Source organism: Lithobates pipiens, unplaced genomic scaffold, assembly GCF_037356315.1.
Source record: "Lithobates pipiens isolate NorthernLeopardFrog02 unplaced genomic scaffold, aLitPip1_a1.2 Scaffold_16, whole genome shotgun sequence".
Lineage (NCBI taxonomy): Eukaryota > Metazoa > Chordata > Amphibia > Anura > Ranidae > Lithobates > Lithobates pipiens.
Window position 1 is genome coordinate 623,957,936 of NW_027507748.1, and position 15,465 is coordinate 623,973,400.

General features: G+C 42.9%; 1 protein-coding gene across 1 annotated transcript in view; it reads right to left on the reverse strand.

The window, feature by feature from the left end:
* The window catches only part of LOC143983945 (uncharacterized), a 29,652-nt gene extending 15,150 nt beyond the window's left edge, over window positions 1–14,502 (reverse strand). The window contains exons 1-3 of the mRNA XM_077484112.1: window positions 14,334–14,502; window positions 4,085–7,170; window positions 1,003–1,127 (exon numbers count right to left, since the gene is read on the reverse strand). Of these exons, the coding sequence (XP_077340238.1) occupies window positions 1,003–1,127; window positions 4,085–7,170 (3,211 nt within the window). The 5' untranslated portion in view covers window positions 14,334–14,502. The remainder of the gene's footprint in view (window positions 1–1,002; window positions 1,128–4,084; window positions 7,171–14,333) is intronic.
* Window positions 14,503–15,465: the final 963 nt, after the last annotated feature.

Consider the following 15,465-nt stretch of genomic DNA (forward strand, 5'->3'; position numbering starts at 1 on the left):
TTTTGTATCTGTAGAGCTACCTTTTGATATATTTAAAAACGTTCCATTTGGTTTCTGGTGAATCTTGAATTCCTTGCGCTCCTTATGAACTTCCTATGCAAGTCTTCCTTTTGCCCTGTTTGCCAGATTATTGTGCTCTTCTCCAGTCAATATATTGCCCCTTATGCTCCTGCTGCCAACCGCATCTTCATTACCTTTATTACTGGCCTTTGGCCTGTTCCTCAACTATACTGCTGCATGATCTCGACCTGCAATCGACTGCTACAGAGCTTTGTTTTTGTTTTTTTTACCAACTACACATCTGTTTGAGGCCAACCTGCCACATCTGCTACCACACCCCAGCTTGCACTAGCACATGGCAAAACCCATCCCCACCTGGTAAAAACCGGTTAGTGCTTAGACCCTGCTCCTCGGGTGAACCTGTGTGACCCGTCACAGGTATCTAGTCATGTCATTATCCAGCTGGTTTCTGTGTGAGCCTTTCCACTGCTATAGCCACTGGCCTCCAAGCCAGTGATCGTGACAAGCGGCTTATACATTCTAAAAATATAAGTGTGCTATATTCTCTTATATACCCCCTTCACCTCCCCAACAACCAACTATAATATATACTTACCTACAAAATTGCCATCTCCAGAATCTGTACTCTGCAGCCAATCCAATACCACAAATCTAACTAAAATGTTACAAAAAAACTCAGTTCTGTTATGGTGCATGTCTGCTACAGCTACTATTCACTTCAATAGTAAAGTCTGTGGATAGGCTTCCATTGAAGAGAATAGAAGACACAGTGTGTATATGTAGGTTGTAGGGGGGTATATGCTTTGGTCAAACTGCTTGGGGAATGGTAGAAAAATATAACTACATTAAGCCTTTAATTTTATAATAAACATCACACAACCAAAACATATCTGTAAACCTATTCTATAGCAAACGGCATCAGTGTGTACACAGTTCTGTACATTAGGTCATTTCAGTTCTAATGCAGGCATCTTATCTCACCTCTGTTCTGATTCCAGTTGTGTGCATCTCCCAGCAGTTTCACGTCGTATGTATATCCTTTTTCCTGGCAGAAGTAATCGTCAGTGCTGAATACAATGCCATCAGGAGACTGATCAAGCAGAATACTGTGAAATTAGGTAAAAATTAATATGTGTAACATGGGGGAATCAAAAAGTATGCATGAAAATAAAAATAAAGTTTTCTCTGTGTGTTTTTTTTGTTTCGCAAACGAACCAAATTTCTGACAAGGATTTGTGCATTTTTCAAATTGCAATATCACAGTAAGTGGAAAGTAAAATTTTCTAGATTTGAGCCTGTTCTTCATGTTCCCTGTTGTGATAAGCAGGCTGTCAAGTGTCATATCTTATACATGCACAATTGGCCCGCCATTATAAAAACTAATTACCTTAAAAGTACCTTCTAATGCATTTTGGTTGCATCCTCTTCCTCTCTGACCAGCAGAGTGAAGCTAAGGATTTAAATGTCGTCTAGCAGAACATCAAAAAGGTACTTCAATGTTGAGTTACGCCTAGTACACAGCACCATTTACGTCCGCTTATAAATTGCTTGTCTGAACAGTAACATGTTTAGAAAAGACTTTAAGGCTGCATTCTAGAGCTGCACAATTTGGGTAAAATGAGAATCACGATTTCTTTGCTTAGAATAAATATCATGATTCTTGTGGCATAACATCATCTTTAACATTATACCAAAAATTCGGGCTAACTTTGTTTAGTTTTTTTTATTCATTAAAGTGTTTGAAAGACTGATGCACAAATACAGTGCAACATAAAATACTGCAATAGCCGCCATTTTATTCTCCAGGGTCTCTACAAAAATATATATATATATATATATTATATATATATATATATACACACACACACACACACACACACACACACACACACACACACACTTGGTAAATTTTCTAGCAAAAGGTTTATGGTTTTTTTTTTTTCCCTCCATTATACTTACCTAGGTGGATGCAGCTTTGTCCCAATGCTGCATCTGTCCCCTGGCACCTCCAACCCAGCGATCGAACATCACCTATAGCCCAGTTCTCACAGCTCTCCAAGCATAGAGCTGCTGACTGTCAATCAGCAGCTCTCCGCTCTGCTCCTCCACGCTCACTGGAGCACTGAGCTGTGGAGGGGCAGGGAGCGGCCATCTCAGGCTCTCAGCGGCTCGCCGAGAGGCTGAGATGGGCGTCAGTCCAGGCACCTGGCGGATCCAGACTTTGTCACGATGACGCGGTGCCTGGACTGATTCCAGTAAAGTAGAAGAGAAAGTGGACTTCAGTCAGCTCTCTGTTGAAAACAGGTCACAGAAGTGCAAAACAAACTGCACTCCTGTGACCCATTGGAGAAGCCCAGCCAAACAAGTTTTGGCTGGACTTCTTTGTGTGGTTAAAGCGGAGTTCCAGTCATTTGTGTGCTTATTAAAAGTCAGCAGCTACAAAATGCGTAGCTGCTGACTTTTAATAAACACACTTACCTGTCCCACGGTCCAGCGGTGCACTCGCCCCTGCAGTTTTCTTCCTCTCCTCCCACAGCAGCGCCACCATTTCTACTATGGGCACCTAGCTGTGACAGCTTGCGGCTTCACAGGCTGATGCCTGTGGCGCTATGTGCAGAGATTGGTCCCTAAGTCTTCTAGGACCCATAAAAATGTCCCAGAAGACTTTGGGAGGGAGGGGGGGGGGGGGGGGAAGAGAACTTCCACTTCCGATCACCTAAAGCAACCGGAAAGGAAGTGGCTGCGGGTACCTGTCAAAACTGGCTACCCGCAACCCCCCTCCTCCCCAAAAGCTCAGTTTCACCATCAGGAGCTGGGGAGGAGGCCTTAAATTTTGTTTTTGGGTGGGACCCCGCTTTAAACTGACCTCATTTACAGACAGAAGTTCATTCCTTGGATCCAAGATCAGAATGTTACTTTGTTTATAGTTATCTCCGATGTCGAGATAAACTTGTCAGGCTGCCTGGATTTTTTTTTTCGTCAGCTGTCAGAATTGAGTAGAGAACTCTCTTCACTTGTTACATAGAATAAGGGAAATGCTTTTTATAAGATGGGGAGGGGGGGGGGGGGGGGGGGGGAGTAGAATCACAATTCTTTAACGATTAATCATGCAGCTCTACTACATTCATATGGCCACTTGGTGTGGATAGTTTGCTGCATTCAGAGGCGGCTCTAGAAGCAACACTCTGTACTATGGCCACATGCAAACTGGCCATAGAATCGGCTTGGGGGGGTTCTAGTTGCACAAAACCTCAGATGAACAGCTACACGTGAACAGTGGGTGCGCTGTCCATTGATTAGCAAAGAGTATCAAACTGACAGCCACCGTGACCAACTGCTGGTGACATACAGGGTGTGCATGCATTTAGCGCCTCCAGCAGGAATCTACGGATTCTCGCTGGCGGCCACCCCTGACCACCACACTTGCAACCATGTGAATGCAGCCTAATAGGATTCAAATATCTTTGTACGGCATATGTAAATGTGAAGTTTTTTAGTTATGGAAAGACTAGGAGATTAAGAGCCTCTGCTGGGGAGACTCGCTCTATCTGTATTCGTAATTATTGTCATGGAAACAAGAAGTCAGGGGAAATCTAAGTTTTTAGAAATGTAAATAGAACAAGAGGAGGCAACAAGCCTTCAAATGGGGGACACCGGTGCCGATAAACTGTAAAAAAGGGCTCCTTTAATTTTGCAGATATTTTCCCTTCTATTCTTTTTAATTGCATCTCGGAGATAAAATATAACCTGACAGGTTTTAACCCTATAATGGCTGTACATATACTTTAAGCTCAGCATAGTTTTAGTGTAAATCACTCTCTCTCATACATGCTTAAGGGAATAGTATCTAGTCCACCAATAAAGCATAAAGAGCGTCTGCCATAACATTTGTGTAACATACTTGTAATTTTTCGTTTTTATTTTAAAATGTATTACTCATAATTCCTGTTTATATGTTGCATTAGAGAAGCCATAGCTATAAAACAACCTAATGAAAAAAAAGAAATAAATATATATTTTACACACACAAAAATATACACTATTAGTGCGTAAAAATACTAACCGTGCTAGTGTACTTTTGCCTGAGCCTGGGACGCCCCTTAAAATCAGCAGTTTTCTTTTTGAATCTGTACATTTAGCTTCATCCCTGAATCTAGGAGGATATTGTTCATGAAACGCGTTGCCACCTTGGGGTAATATTTCATTAAAATGTCTACCTTTCTGTTCATAAAAGTCTTCCCGCTGATTTGCGTGTTGTGAGGATTCAAAAGGAGGTCTAGTAAATGACTCTGTAAAACCTCTACCCTGAGGGCTAAACCTGTTTTCAGGCAGCACATGTGAGCTGTGCCATGGAGCCTGAGTTGTAGGCCATGGATGGTCATCATTCACACCTTCATATTTCTCATTTTCATGAGATGGCGATTTTTGTACGTCATCTTCCACTGGGACAGTCAATGGATAGTTGTGTCTTGGAGATGGTGGACCACGATTTCCTACAAAAGCATGTGGAGGAGAACCTTGAAAACATGAAGGTGGCTTGCTTACAAAAGAAGAATTGGTTCTATCAAAAGCAGGTGAAGAAGGACCTTGTAAAGATGCAGGTGGCAATGACTGGCTTACAAAAGAACTGGTTCTATCAAAAGCAGGTGGAGGAGAACGTTGCAAACGAGGAGGTAGCAATGACTTGCTTAAAAAAGAAGAATTGGTTCTATCAAAGGCAGGTGGAGGAGAACCTTGGAAACGTGGAGGTGGCAATGGCTTGCTTACAAAAGAAGAACCATTTCTATCAAAAGCAGGTGGAGGAGAGCGTTGAAAACGTGGAGGTGGCAATGGCTTGCTTACAAAGGAAGAACTGGTTCTATCAAAAGGAGGTGGAGAAGAACCTTGGAAACGTGGAGGTGGCAATGGCTTGCTTACAAAAGAAGAACCATTTCTATCAAAAGCAGGTGGAGGAGAGCGTTGAAAACGTGGAGGTGGCAATGGCTTGCTTACAAAGGAAGAACTGGTTCTATCAAAAGGAGGTGGAGAAGAACCTTGAAAACATGGAGGTGGCAATGGCTTGCTTACAAAAGAAAAACTATTTCTATCAAAAGCAGGTGGAGGAGAACATTGAAAACGTGGAGGTGGCAACGGCTTGCTTACAAAAGAAGAATTGGTTCTATCAAAAGCATGTGGAGAAGGACCTTGTAAAGATGCAGGTGGCAAGGACTGGCTAACAAAAGAAGAATTGGTTCTATCAAAAGCATGTGGAGAAGGACCTTGTAAAGATGCAGATGGCAAGGACTGGCTAACAAAAGAAGAATTGGTTCTATCAAAAGCAGGTGGAGAAGGACATTGTAAAGATGCAGGTGGCAAGGACTGGCTTACAAAAGAAGAAGAACTGGTTCTATCAAAAGCAGGTGGAGGACCTTGAAAACATGAAGGTGTCAATGACTGTCTTACAAAAGAAGAATTACTTCTATCAAATGTAGGTGGGGGAGGACCTTGAATACATGGAGGTGGCAATGACTGGCTTAAAAAAGAATCGGTTCTATCAAAAGCAGGTAGAGGAGGACCTTGAAAACACAAAGGTGTCAATGACTGTCTTACAAAAGAAGAATTGCTTCTATCAAAGGTAGGTGGAGGAGGACCTTGAAAACATGGAGGTGGCAATGACTGGCTTACAAAAGAAGAATTGCTTCCATCAAAGGTAGGTGGAGAAGGACCTTGAAAACATGGAGGTGGCAATGACTGGCTTACAAAAGAAGAATTGCTTCCATCAAAGGTAGGTGGAGAAGGACCTTGAAAACATGGAGGTGGCAAAAACTGGCTTACAAAAGAAGAATTGGTTCCATCAGTTGGCACTGGCCTATCCCAAGAAACCTGGTTGTTAATGGGAAGTAATGTAGAATGCTCAGCTGGTGAGATTGGAGCCGGAGTGGGATGATAACTGGGAGGAATCAAAGCTGATGGCTTACAAGGCTGTGTGGAAGGTTTTTGGTTATGATGATCTCTGACCTCCTGGATTGTTGGTGCATTGCTCTGGTGGGAGTTACAATGCTGCTGACTATTATCAGTTGTCTTAATGACATTATGGTCATCAGTAGCAGCTTCAAGTTGATGAAGTTCTTTGTAAAATTGCCACATCTCATAGTCCATCCCACCCTCACTCTTTGTTTCATCTGCTACTTTCCCCGATACCACAGTTGTAATCCTGAAGGAGGTAGTCTTACTGTTTTCATTATTGGTGGTTCTTGATAAAGTATCAACTTGAGGAGGGGGCTGGTAAAGTGGTCCTATAAAAGCTGTACTTGTTTCTGAAAATGCTGCCTCAGAATTGTTGTTATTTTTTAATTTGTCTGTTTTAGGAAGTCCCAAGATTTGCTGGTTATTATTGCTGTCCTCTCTCCCACTAAGGGGAGGTTCAGAGCAGTCATTTTTATATGGTCCTGGTTTTTTATCAATGTAAAAACCATATTGGAAATCTTCACCGACTCTTGATGGGTCATGCTTGCCTTTATCTGATCCATAGTTTCTGGTCTCTGAGAACCCCGATGGACTCCGATCCAGTGGTTTGTACTCCTCAGCATTCCTCTTTTTACTTAACTCTGAGTGGTCAGGTTTGGACTCTATACTAGTATGATGAGCTTTTGAGGAGTAATTCTTAGATGGTCCCGATTCATCCTCATTGTCAAAATCATTTATAAAATTGTCTCTTTCTTTTTCATATTCACTTTTGTCTGATCCATAGTAGCTGTTTTCCGAGAACCCTGACGGACTACAATTTTCTGACGGTGTTTCCAGTGGTATGAACACCTCAGAATCCCTTTTACTGCATAATGCTGAATAGTCAAGTTTGGATTCTTTCCTACTAAAATGAGCTTCAGAGTTGTAATTCCTAGATGATCCTCTTTTCGCTTCATTGTCCAAACCAATTATGAAATCTTTACCAAAACTTGTTTTTTCATGTTGACCTTTGACTGATCCATAGTACCCGGTCTCTGAGACCCCGGATGAACTCTCTTTTTCTGATGGTGCTTCTAGTGGTATGAATACATCAGTTTTCTTCTTTTTGCATATTGCCGAATAGTCAAGTTTGGACTTCTTCAAACAAGGTTCAAGGGAGGAATCTAAGTGTCGTGGTGCAAAATATCTTTCAACATAAGGCATCTAAATAAAACGTTAAAGTACAGTTTATTTTGAATTCAATTTAAATCTTATCTTAAAGTAGAACGAAAGGTAAAACATATTTTTCCGTTTAGGATAGAGTAAGGGAGGGTTATAACATCAGTCAAATTTTTTTGCCATCTGTGTCCCTTTAAGGGAGATTACCTTTCACTTCCTGCCTCATAGTCAAAACAGGAAGTAAGACGAAATCTCTCCAAAGTGACAGAATCCCAGGTTGAAACAGGGTCACCAGAAATGGTGTCCCCATTGGAAGATTTCCTCTCTATCCCTGTTCAGGGGACAATCCAAAGTTCAGAATTTTCTTCACCGATTACGCTAAACAGGAATAAATAAGAGTGGGTGAATCTCCCTGATGGGGGCACAGACAGCAATAAAAACTGACAGGTGTTCTAATCCTTCTCCACAGAAAAAAAGTTTTGTCTTTAATTATACGTTAGTAATAAAGTAATTCTTGATTTTACTTCACATTTTTTTTATATGCATTTTCTTCTACGTTTCAGTTATAAGGATTTTGTAACAGCTACATAAATTCAGGAATGCCTCTTCCACTCACGACTGCCTGTCTACTTTGGCAGCTCCCCAATGGGATAGCTCAGGTAGGTGCAGACAGGTGTCTGAACCCACCTGAGCTCATCCCTGATGGCAGCATCGATTGGTTATTAACCTCTTCCTGCCTGGTTTCCCTTTTTTCTACCGCCTGCCCACAGTACATTTACTATGGACAGGCAGCAGCTACAGGCTAGGTGATGTACCCAAACATCGCCTAGCACATGCACACCAATTTTTCCTCCTGAGACGCGCAGCGGAGTGATCTGAAGGACACAGCGAATCACAGTGCTCGGTAACTGGCTGCTGTGAGCGGCAGTGTTATGTGATTGCTATGACAAATCATAGCAATCACATGATATTATGTAAGCAAACTGCCATGAATGGCTTTCATTAACCACTTCAGCCCAGAATGTTTTTCCCCCCTTCCTAACCAGGCCATTGTTTGCGATACGTCACTGTAACTGACAATTGCGCCATCGTGCGACGTACCCAAATAAAATGGATGTCCTTTTATTCCTACAAATTAGTTTTCTTTACTGATATTTGATCACCTTTGTGTTATTTTTTGCGCTATACAGTAAAAAATATTGTTTTTTGTTTCTGCTATAAAAAATATCCCAAAAAAATGAAAATTGAATTTCAATTTAGGCCAATATGTATTCTACTACATATTTTTGGTAAAAAAAATCCCAATAGGTGTATATTGATTAGTTTGCGCAAATGTTAGAGTCTACAGACTACGGAAAATGTTTTTGGGAACCAGTGACATTATTACAGTGATCAGTGGGGGTGGACTGAATGGTCAGATCGCTGTTCTGCTTCTCTGGTGAACGATCAGCAGGTCCCAGTGGACATCGCATCCACCACACCCGCTGACTGGCTCCCCCTCTGGCCAATCAGCGGCCGTCCGCCCCAATAAAGAGCTGCTGGCTGTGGGGGCACTTGATAGGAGGAAGGAGCCAGGAGCAGCAAAAAAGAACCAGAGAAGAGGAGGATATGGGCAGATCTGTGCAAAACCAACCAACTGCATAGAGGAGTTAAAGGGCAGTCTGGCCACGATTTTTTTTTAATAAGGACACTTACCTGTCCAGCGAGCCCAAGATGTCGGCCGCCCGTTTCCTACTGCTCATGCGAGAGTCGCGCAGCGCTTTGTGAATGGCCCCGTTTCCTGGGACACACACATTTCCTAGAAGGCAGCGGGGCCCTTCGCCTAAGAGGAGGAAGCGCCGCAGAATAGGAAGAGGCAGATTATGAAGACTGCCTAGGAACAGCGGTTTCAGGTAAGTTAAAAAAAATAAAATTTTAAAGAATTTTAATGCCATTTTTTCTTTTAGGGTGGCCCTCCACTTTAAGTATAACACGTTTATTTCGTTTTTTTAACCACTAGGCGTCAGCGCTATAGCCGAAAGATGGCTGCAGCATGGACGCCAATTGCTGGGAGGCCGTCCCTGGACGTCCTCCTGTTTACTTCCGCGATGCGTGCTCACGCGAGCGCGCATCAGGGAAATTCTGTGCTGGCTGTGTCCCTTGGACAAAGCCAGTCAGAGATCGCTGTAAATGGCCAATCACAGCGACCGTTTACAGCGCGATCGGCATGTCCAATGAGAGATGATCTCATATGTAAACATATGAGATCATCTCTAATCGCTGGCTCTCCATCACACAGAGACAGCGTGTGAGGAGGGAGAGCGAACGGCTGCAGCGGTAATTAAAAAAAAAAAAAAAGAAAATTAAATAAATGAAAATAAAGTGCCACAGTAAATGTCAGTGCCATCTGTCCCCAGTGCCAGGTATAAGTACCACTTGTCAGTGCCACGTGTCATTGTCCTGGTGCTCCAGGGGCTTCAAAAGTGTAATAGGTAGTCAACAAGTTAGATGTGTAATTTATGCTCCTAGAACACGTGATGGCGCTCCCTGCATGTTGGGCCTCTCTATGTGGCTAGGCTGTGGAAAAGTCCCACACATGTGGTATTGTAATAGCAGAATTTATTTTGGGGTGTCATTTGTGAGAAATTACAATGACATTTTTGTGAAAAAAAAAAAATCTTAATTTTGCAAAGAATTGTGGGGGAAAAAAATGACAACATCAAAAAATATTTGGTGGGTATTTGTACTTTCCTGGCTTGTTCGGGTCGCAAGAAATGAGATAGGCCACCAGTACATCAGTTTTTTATGATTTGCACCATAGCTTGTAGACTCTCTAACTTGCACAAAGACCAAATAATATCCACTAATTTGGGTTATTCTTACCAAAGATATGTAACAGTATAAATTGTGGCCAAAATTTATGAAGAAAATTTATAATTTGCAAAATTGTTTAACAGAAACAAAGAAAAATGCGTTTTTTTCAAAATTGTCGGTCTTTTTTCATTTATAGCGCAAAAAATAAAAAACCCAGAGGTGATCAAATACCACCAAATGAAAGCTCTATGTGTATGAAAAAAAGGAAAAAAAATTTATTTGGGTACAGTATTACATGACTGAGTAATTGTCAAAGTGCGAGGGCACCAAAAGCTGAAAATTGGTCTGGTCACGAGGGGGTTTAAGTGCCCAGTTGTCAAGTGGTTAAACAAAAGATTTTACAATCACTTTAAAAGGCAAAACTTTTTTTTTTTTAGTTTTGGAAAAAGTAGAGAAGGATTAGAACACCTAATAGGTCCTTATTGCTGTCTGTCCCGTGTCATGTTTACCATCATCTATGAAAGTGAAAGTAAAAGAAATTTCTAAACTTTGGGTTGACACCAGAACAGTAATAGAGGGGAAATCTTCCAATGAGAACACTAGTTCTGGTGACCTGGGGGTGCCCAAATCACGGGTGATCTGTCTATCAAAGTGCCTGGATAAGGGGGAGGGGCCGTATATGACGGCGGGGAATACACAGCTATTGAAATGAAAGCTGCGATGTTCCCGGCGCTGTAATCAAACAGGCGGAGGCTCTCCTGTTTCTGTGCTATACGACACCCCCGTAATGGGCGGCACCCAGACCCCGCCCAAATTTTGGCCCATTATTGAGCATTTTTTTCTTTTGGAGAATTTCCGAAAAGGCCATTTTCGGCCAATATGTTTCGCCGGCTGAAATTTCGGCGCATCCCTAGTTTGCGCAAAAGTTATAGCGCTTACAAAATAGGGGATAGTTTTATGGTGTTTTTATTCATTTTATTTTTTACATTTTTTTTTTACTAGTTATGGCAGCAATCAGCAATTTTTATCGTGTCTGCGACATTATGGCAGTCACATTGGACATTTTTGGGACCATTGTCATTTATACAGCAATCAGTGCTATACAAATGCACTGATTACTGTGTAAATGACACTGGCAGTGAAGGGGTTAACCACTAGGGGGCAGTATAAGGGATAGGTGTGTTTGTCGGGGGGGAGGGGCGTGGCTATGTGCGACACCCGATCAGAGATCAGTGACACTGTCACTAGGCAGGACGGGGAGATGCTTTTTTACATTTCCCCGTTCTTCCTCTCCGTGAGGCGATCGCGACTCATAACCCTTGCCGCATGTGCCCGCTGGCCACCTTTTAAAGGGCCACGTACAGGTACGCTAGTTTGCCTGTAGGAGCCCTTCTGCTGACGTATATCGGTGTGAGGTGGTCGGCAAGCGGTTTATCATCACTGGGTTTTTTATTTTTTGCTAAACAAATGGAAGAAAAAAAAGAAGAAGACTGAAAATCTTACAAAAAATAAAAAAAAAAGAAGTGCGTTTATCATGATCAGCTGTGATTGAACACATCTGATCACGCTGTGATTGGCTCTTTACCCCGATCTGTGATCAGCTGTATCCAGAGCACAACATGGGATATGAGGCCCTCCCAGAACAGGCCAATCACACTGTAGCCTTCATTTTTCTATAGCGTGGCCGGCAAATGGTTAATTTGAAGGAATTTTCTCACATCCTGTTTGACTATGGGACAGGAAGTGAAGGTAAATATCCCCAATGGGACACAGATAAAAAAAAAATAAAAAATCTGACAGTGGTTACAACCCTCTTTTCCAATCAGCTCAGCACAGAAAACCTCTGCGTCATGGACACATATGTGCAACATGTGGACATTAACGGCTTCCAAGCTGCCTTCCGCACATTTACCACACCAAGGCGAACCGGCTGTGTGAATCGACGCACTTGTATGTCGCTTCGTACAGTAGCCTCTGGGGGCATGATCTGATTAGACAAAAGTGGAGCCAATCAGCGTGTCTGGCAGACGCCATGTCTGCCAGCCACCCGCGATTGCTCCCCAGAGAGGCAGAGCGGTAATCTGCCAATGTAAACAAGGCAGATCGCCGTTCTGACAGGGCAGAACATAAAGATCTTGTGTTCCTTCTATGCAGGAACACGGATCTCTGTGTTTCCCCAACCAGAGCAACCCCCGCACAGTTAGAATGCACCCCCTAGGGACACACTTAACCCTTTGATCGCTCCTGGTGTTACCCCTTCCCTGCCAGTCTCATTAGTACAGTAACAGTGCATCTTTTTTTTAGCACCAATCGCTGTAATAAAGTCACTGGTTCCCCCCCCCCAAAAAAAAAAAAAAGCATCAAAACCATCAGTTAGGTGTCCAATTCTTCCGCCGCAACGTCACAGTCCCGGTAAAAAAAAAAAAAAAAACACGCTGATCTCCTCCATTACTAATAAAAATTCCATAAAAATATCCCCTATTTTGTAGAATAACTTTTGTGAAAACCGATAACTTATCGGGAGTTTGTTTACCAAAAATATGTAGCAGAATACATTTTGGCCTAAACTGATGAAGACATTCGATTGTTTTATTGGGAATGTTTTATAGCAGAATGTAAAAAAAATAGTTTGTGTTTTTTTTCCCCAAAATTGTCTCTTTTTTTGTTTATAGTGTAAAAAATAAAAGCCGCCGAGGTGATCACATACCACCAAAAAAAAAGCTGTTGGTGGGGAAAAAGAAAGGACATGAGTTTTATTTTGGAACAGCGTTGCACGACCATGCAATTGTCAGTTAAAATAACCCCAAAAATGGCCTGGTCATGAATGGGGGTAAAACCTTCTGAGACTGAAGTGGTTAACCACTTGCTCACCAGCCACCGTCATACTGTAGCAGGTCGCACATTCCCGCGAACCATTAGGCTGCATTCACACCTGAGCGTAGCTTTTCAAGCGTTTTTTGCAGCGATCCGCTGTGTTTTTTGCCGCGTTTTGTCGCGAATTTGTGCAGGGCAAAAGGTCACCAATGTTAAAAGAAGAAAAACGCCCAAATCAGCCCGATTCGCGCGACAAAAAAGGGTCCGGAACTTGTTTGAGCTTCAGGCGTAGGGCTTCAGGCAACTTGGAGTGGACATGTGAACCATCTCCATTGAGAATAATGGATTTTTTCCCCTCCAGCGTTTTGTAGCTTCAGGCGTCAAGCTACAAAACGCTCAGGTGTGAATGGGGTCTTAAAGCTGTACGTTGGCCCTTTAAGCGGCAATAGCAGGCATGTGCCCATGACCGCCAGCCACTCGTGGGCACAAGAGCCAGAACAGGGACATGTGTGTAAACACAAAAATCCCTGTTCAGAGGAGGAGAAACAGACTGTGTGTTCCTATTAGCTAGGAACCGCGATCTGTCATCTCCTATAGTCAGTCCCCTCCCCCCACAGTTAGAACACACACTAGAGAACACAGTTAACCCCTTGATTGCCCCCTAGTGTTTCCCCCCTTCCCTGCTAGCGACATTTACACAGTAATCTGTGCATTTGGATAGCACTGATCGCTGTATAATGGTCCGATCTGTCTACCATATCGTCACAGTTAAAAATAAAAAGCTAATCACTGCCATTACTAGTAAAAAAACAATATTATATATATATATATATATATATATATATATATATATATATATGTGTGTGTGTGTGTGTAACTCTTTCCCCTATTTTGCAGACGCAATAACTTTTGCGCAAACCAATCAATATTATTAGCAAAAATATGTAGAGCACCACATATCGGCCTAAACTGAGGGGGGAAAAAAAATCATCTTTTAAAAAAATAAATAAATTGGGGATATTTATTATAGCAAAAAGTACAATATTGTCTTTTTTCAAAAATGGACGCTTGTTTTGTTTATAGCGCAAAAAAATAAAAACCAGCAGAGATGATCAAATACCACCGAAAGAAAGTTCTATTTGGGGGGGGGGGGGGGGGGGGGAAATAGCCTGGTCATTGAGCGGCCACATTTTCTGGGGCTGAAGTGGTTAAAGCCCACCCTCTCTGCCACACTGCCATACATAGGCAAGCAAGGGGGTAAAATCAAAGCATGTAAGGGCACCATTAGAGAGATTTCTTTTTATCAGACAGGAAGTGGAGGAATCTCTCCAATGGCAGCAAAACCTGGCAGGGGTTCTAGTCCGTTCCCTGTCCATACAAAACTGGAAATAAAACGTCTGGGCTGAAGAAACACATTGCCTGAGCTGCAACTAAAAGTGGCGCACAGGTAACCCTCCAGTTAATGTGGAACTAAAAGTCCCAGCAGGACAGTATGACCAGCATAGTTCCCCCTCTCCATGGATACAACAACAAGTCCCCCCCCCCCCATACATGGCACGACGTAAAGAGGACTCAGCAGAGGCCCAGCTGTCTCACATTACCTCAGGTGAGGATTCCACAGAGAAGCCCTCGACAGGCCGCCACGTCCATAGACAGAAAAACACACAGCAGGCCTACATCATCCTACTCCATTGCCAGACACAGCGCTCCGACGTCATCACAACGGAAGACGAAGAGGATGCCGGGAACGGTAGTCCCAGAGTCACAGGCGACTCCTCCCATTGCTGGGATTCCCGGCATGCTCCGCGCCTCGCCGTTCTCCTGCAGTGGGCGGGGCTCTGTGTATATACTGCTGGGTGACTATAGAATGAGAGCTCCTCCCTCAGCATGGTGTTCAGGGACAGGGTGGGGGTGGGGGGGATTCTGGGTTAGTCCATCCTAATCGTGTATACAGCACTGCACGAGTTGTCACCAGAAATGGAATAAAGGTGAAATCTCCTCATGTGGACACTTGTCACAGGAAGACAACTTTGTAGGAAAAATTAACAATTTCATCTTAATACTTTCCAAAGAATTGTGGAAAAAAAATGTATAGTCTGCACATCCAGCTTTTGTCTGACGAAAAGCCAGAATTGGCTGTCGAAAAGCACCATACTAACGATCTGAAAATCATCAGATCCTTCGTCGGATGAAAATTTACTTCCGATTTTCGTATCGTGTGTATGAGCCTTTAGTCCATAGGATTCAATATTGAGTTGGCCCACTTTGCAGCTATAACAGCTTCAACTCTTCTGGGAAGGCTGTCCACAAGGTTTAGGAGTGTGTCTATGGGAGTGTTTGACCATTCTTCCAGAAGTGCATTTGTTAGGTCAGGCACTGATGTTGGACAAGAAGGCCTGGCTCACAGTCTCCACTCTAATTCATTCCAAAAGTGTTCTATCAGGTTGAGGTCAGGACTCTGTGCAGGCCAATCAAGTTCCTCCACCCCAAACTTGCTCATCCATGTCTTTATGGACCTTGCTTTGTATACTGGCCCAAATCATTTGGTGGAGGGGGGATTATGGTGTGGGATTGTTTTGGGCCACTTCTAAATCTTGTGGACAGCCTTCTCAGAGGAGTTGAAGCTGTTATAGCTGAAAAGCGTGGGCCAACTCAATATTGAACCCTACGGACTAAAACTGGGGTGCCATCAAAGTTCATGTACGTGTAAAGGTAATAAAGTGTACAGTGCCT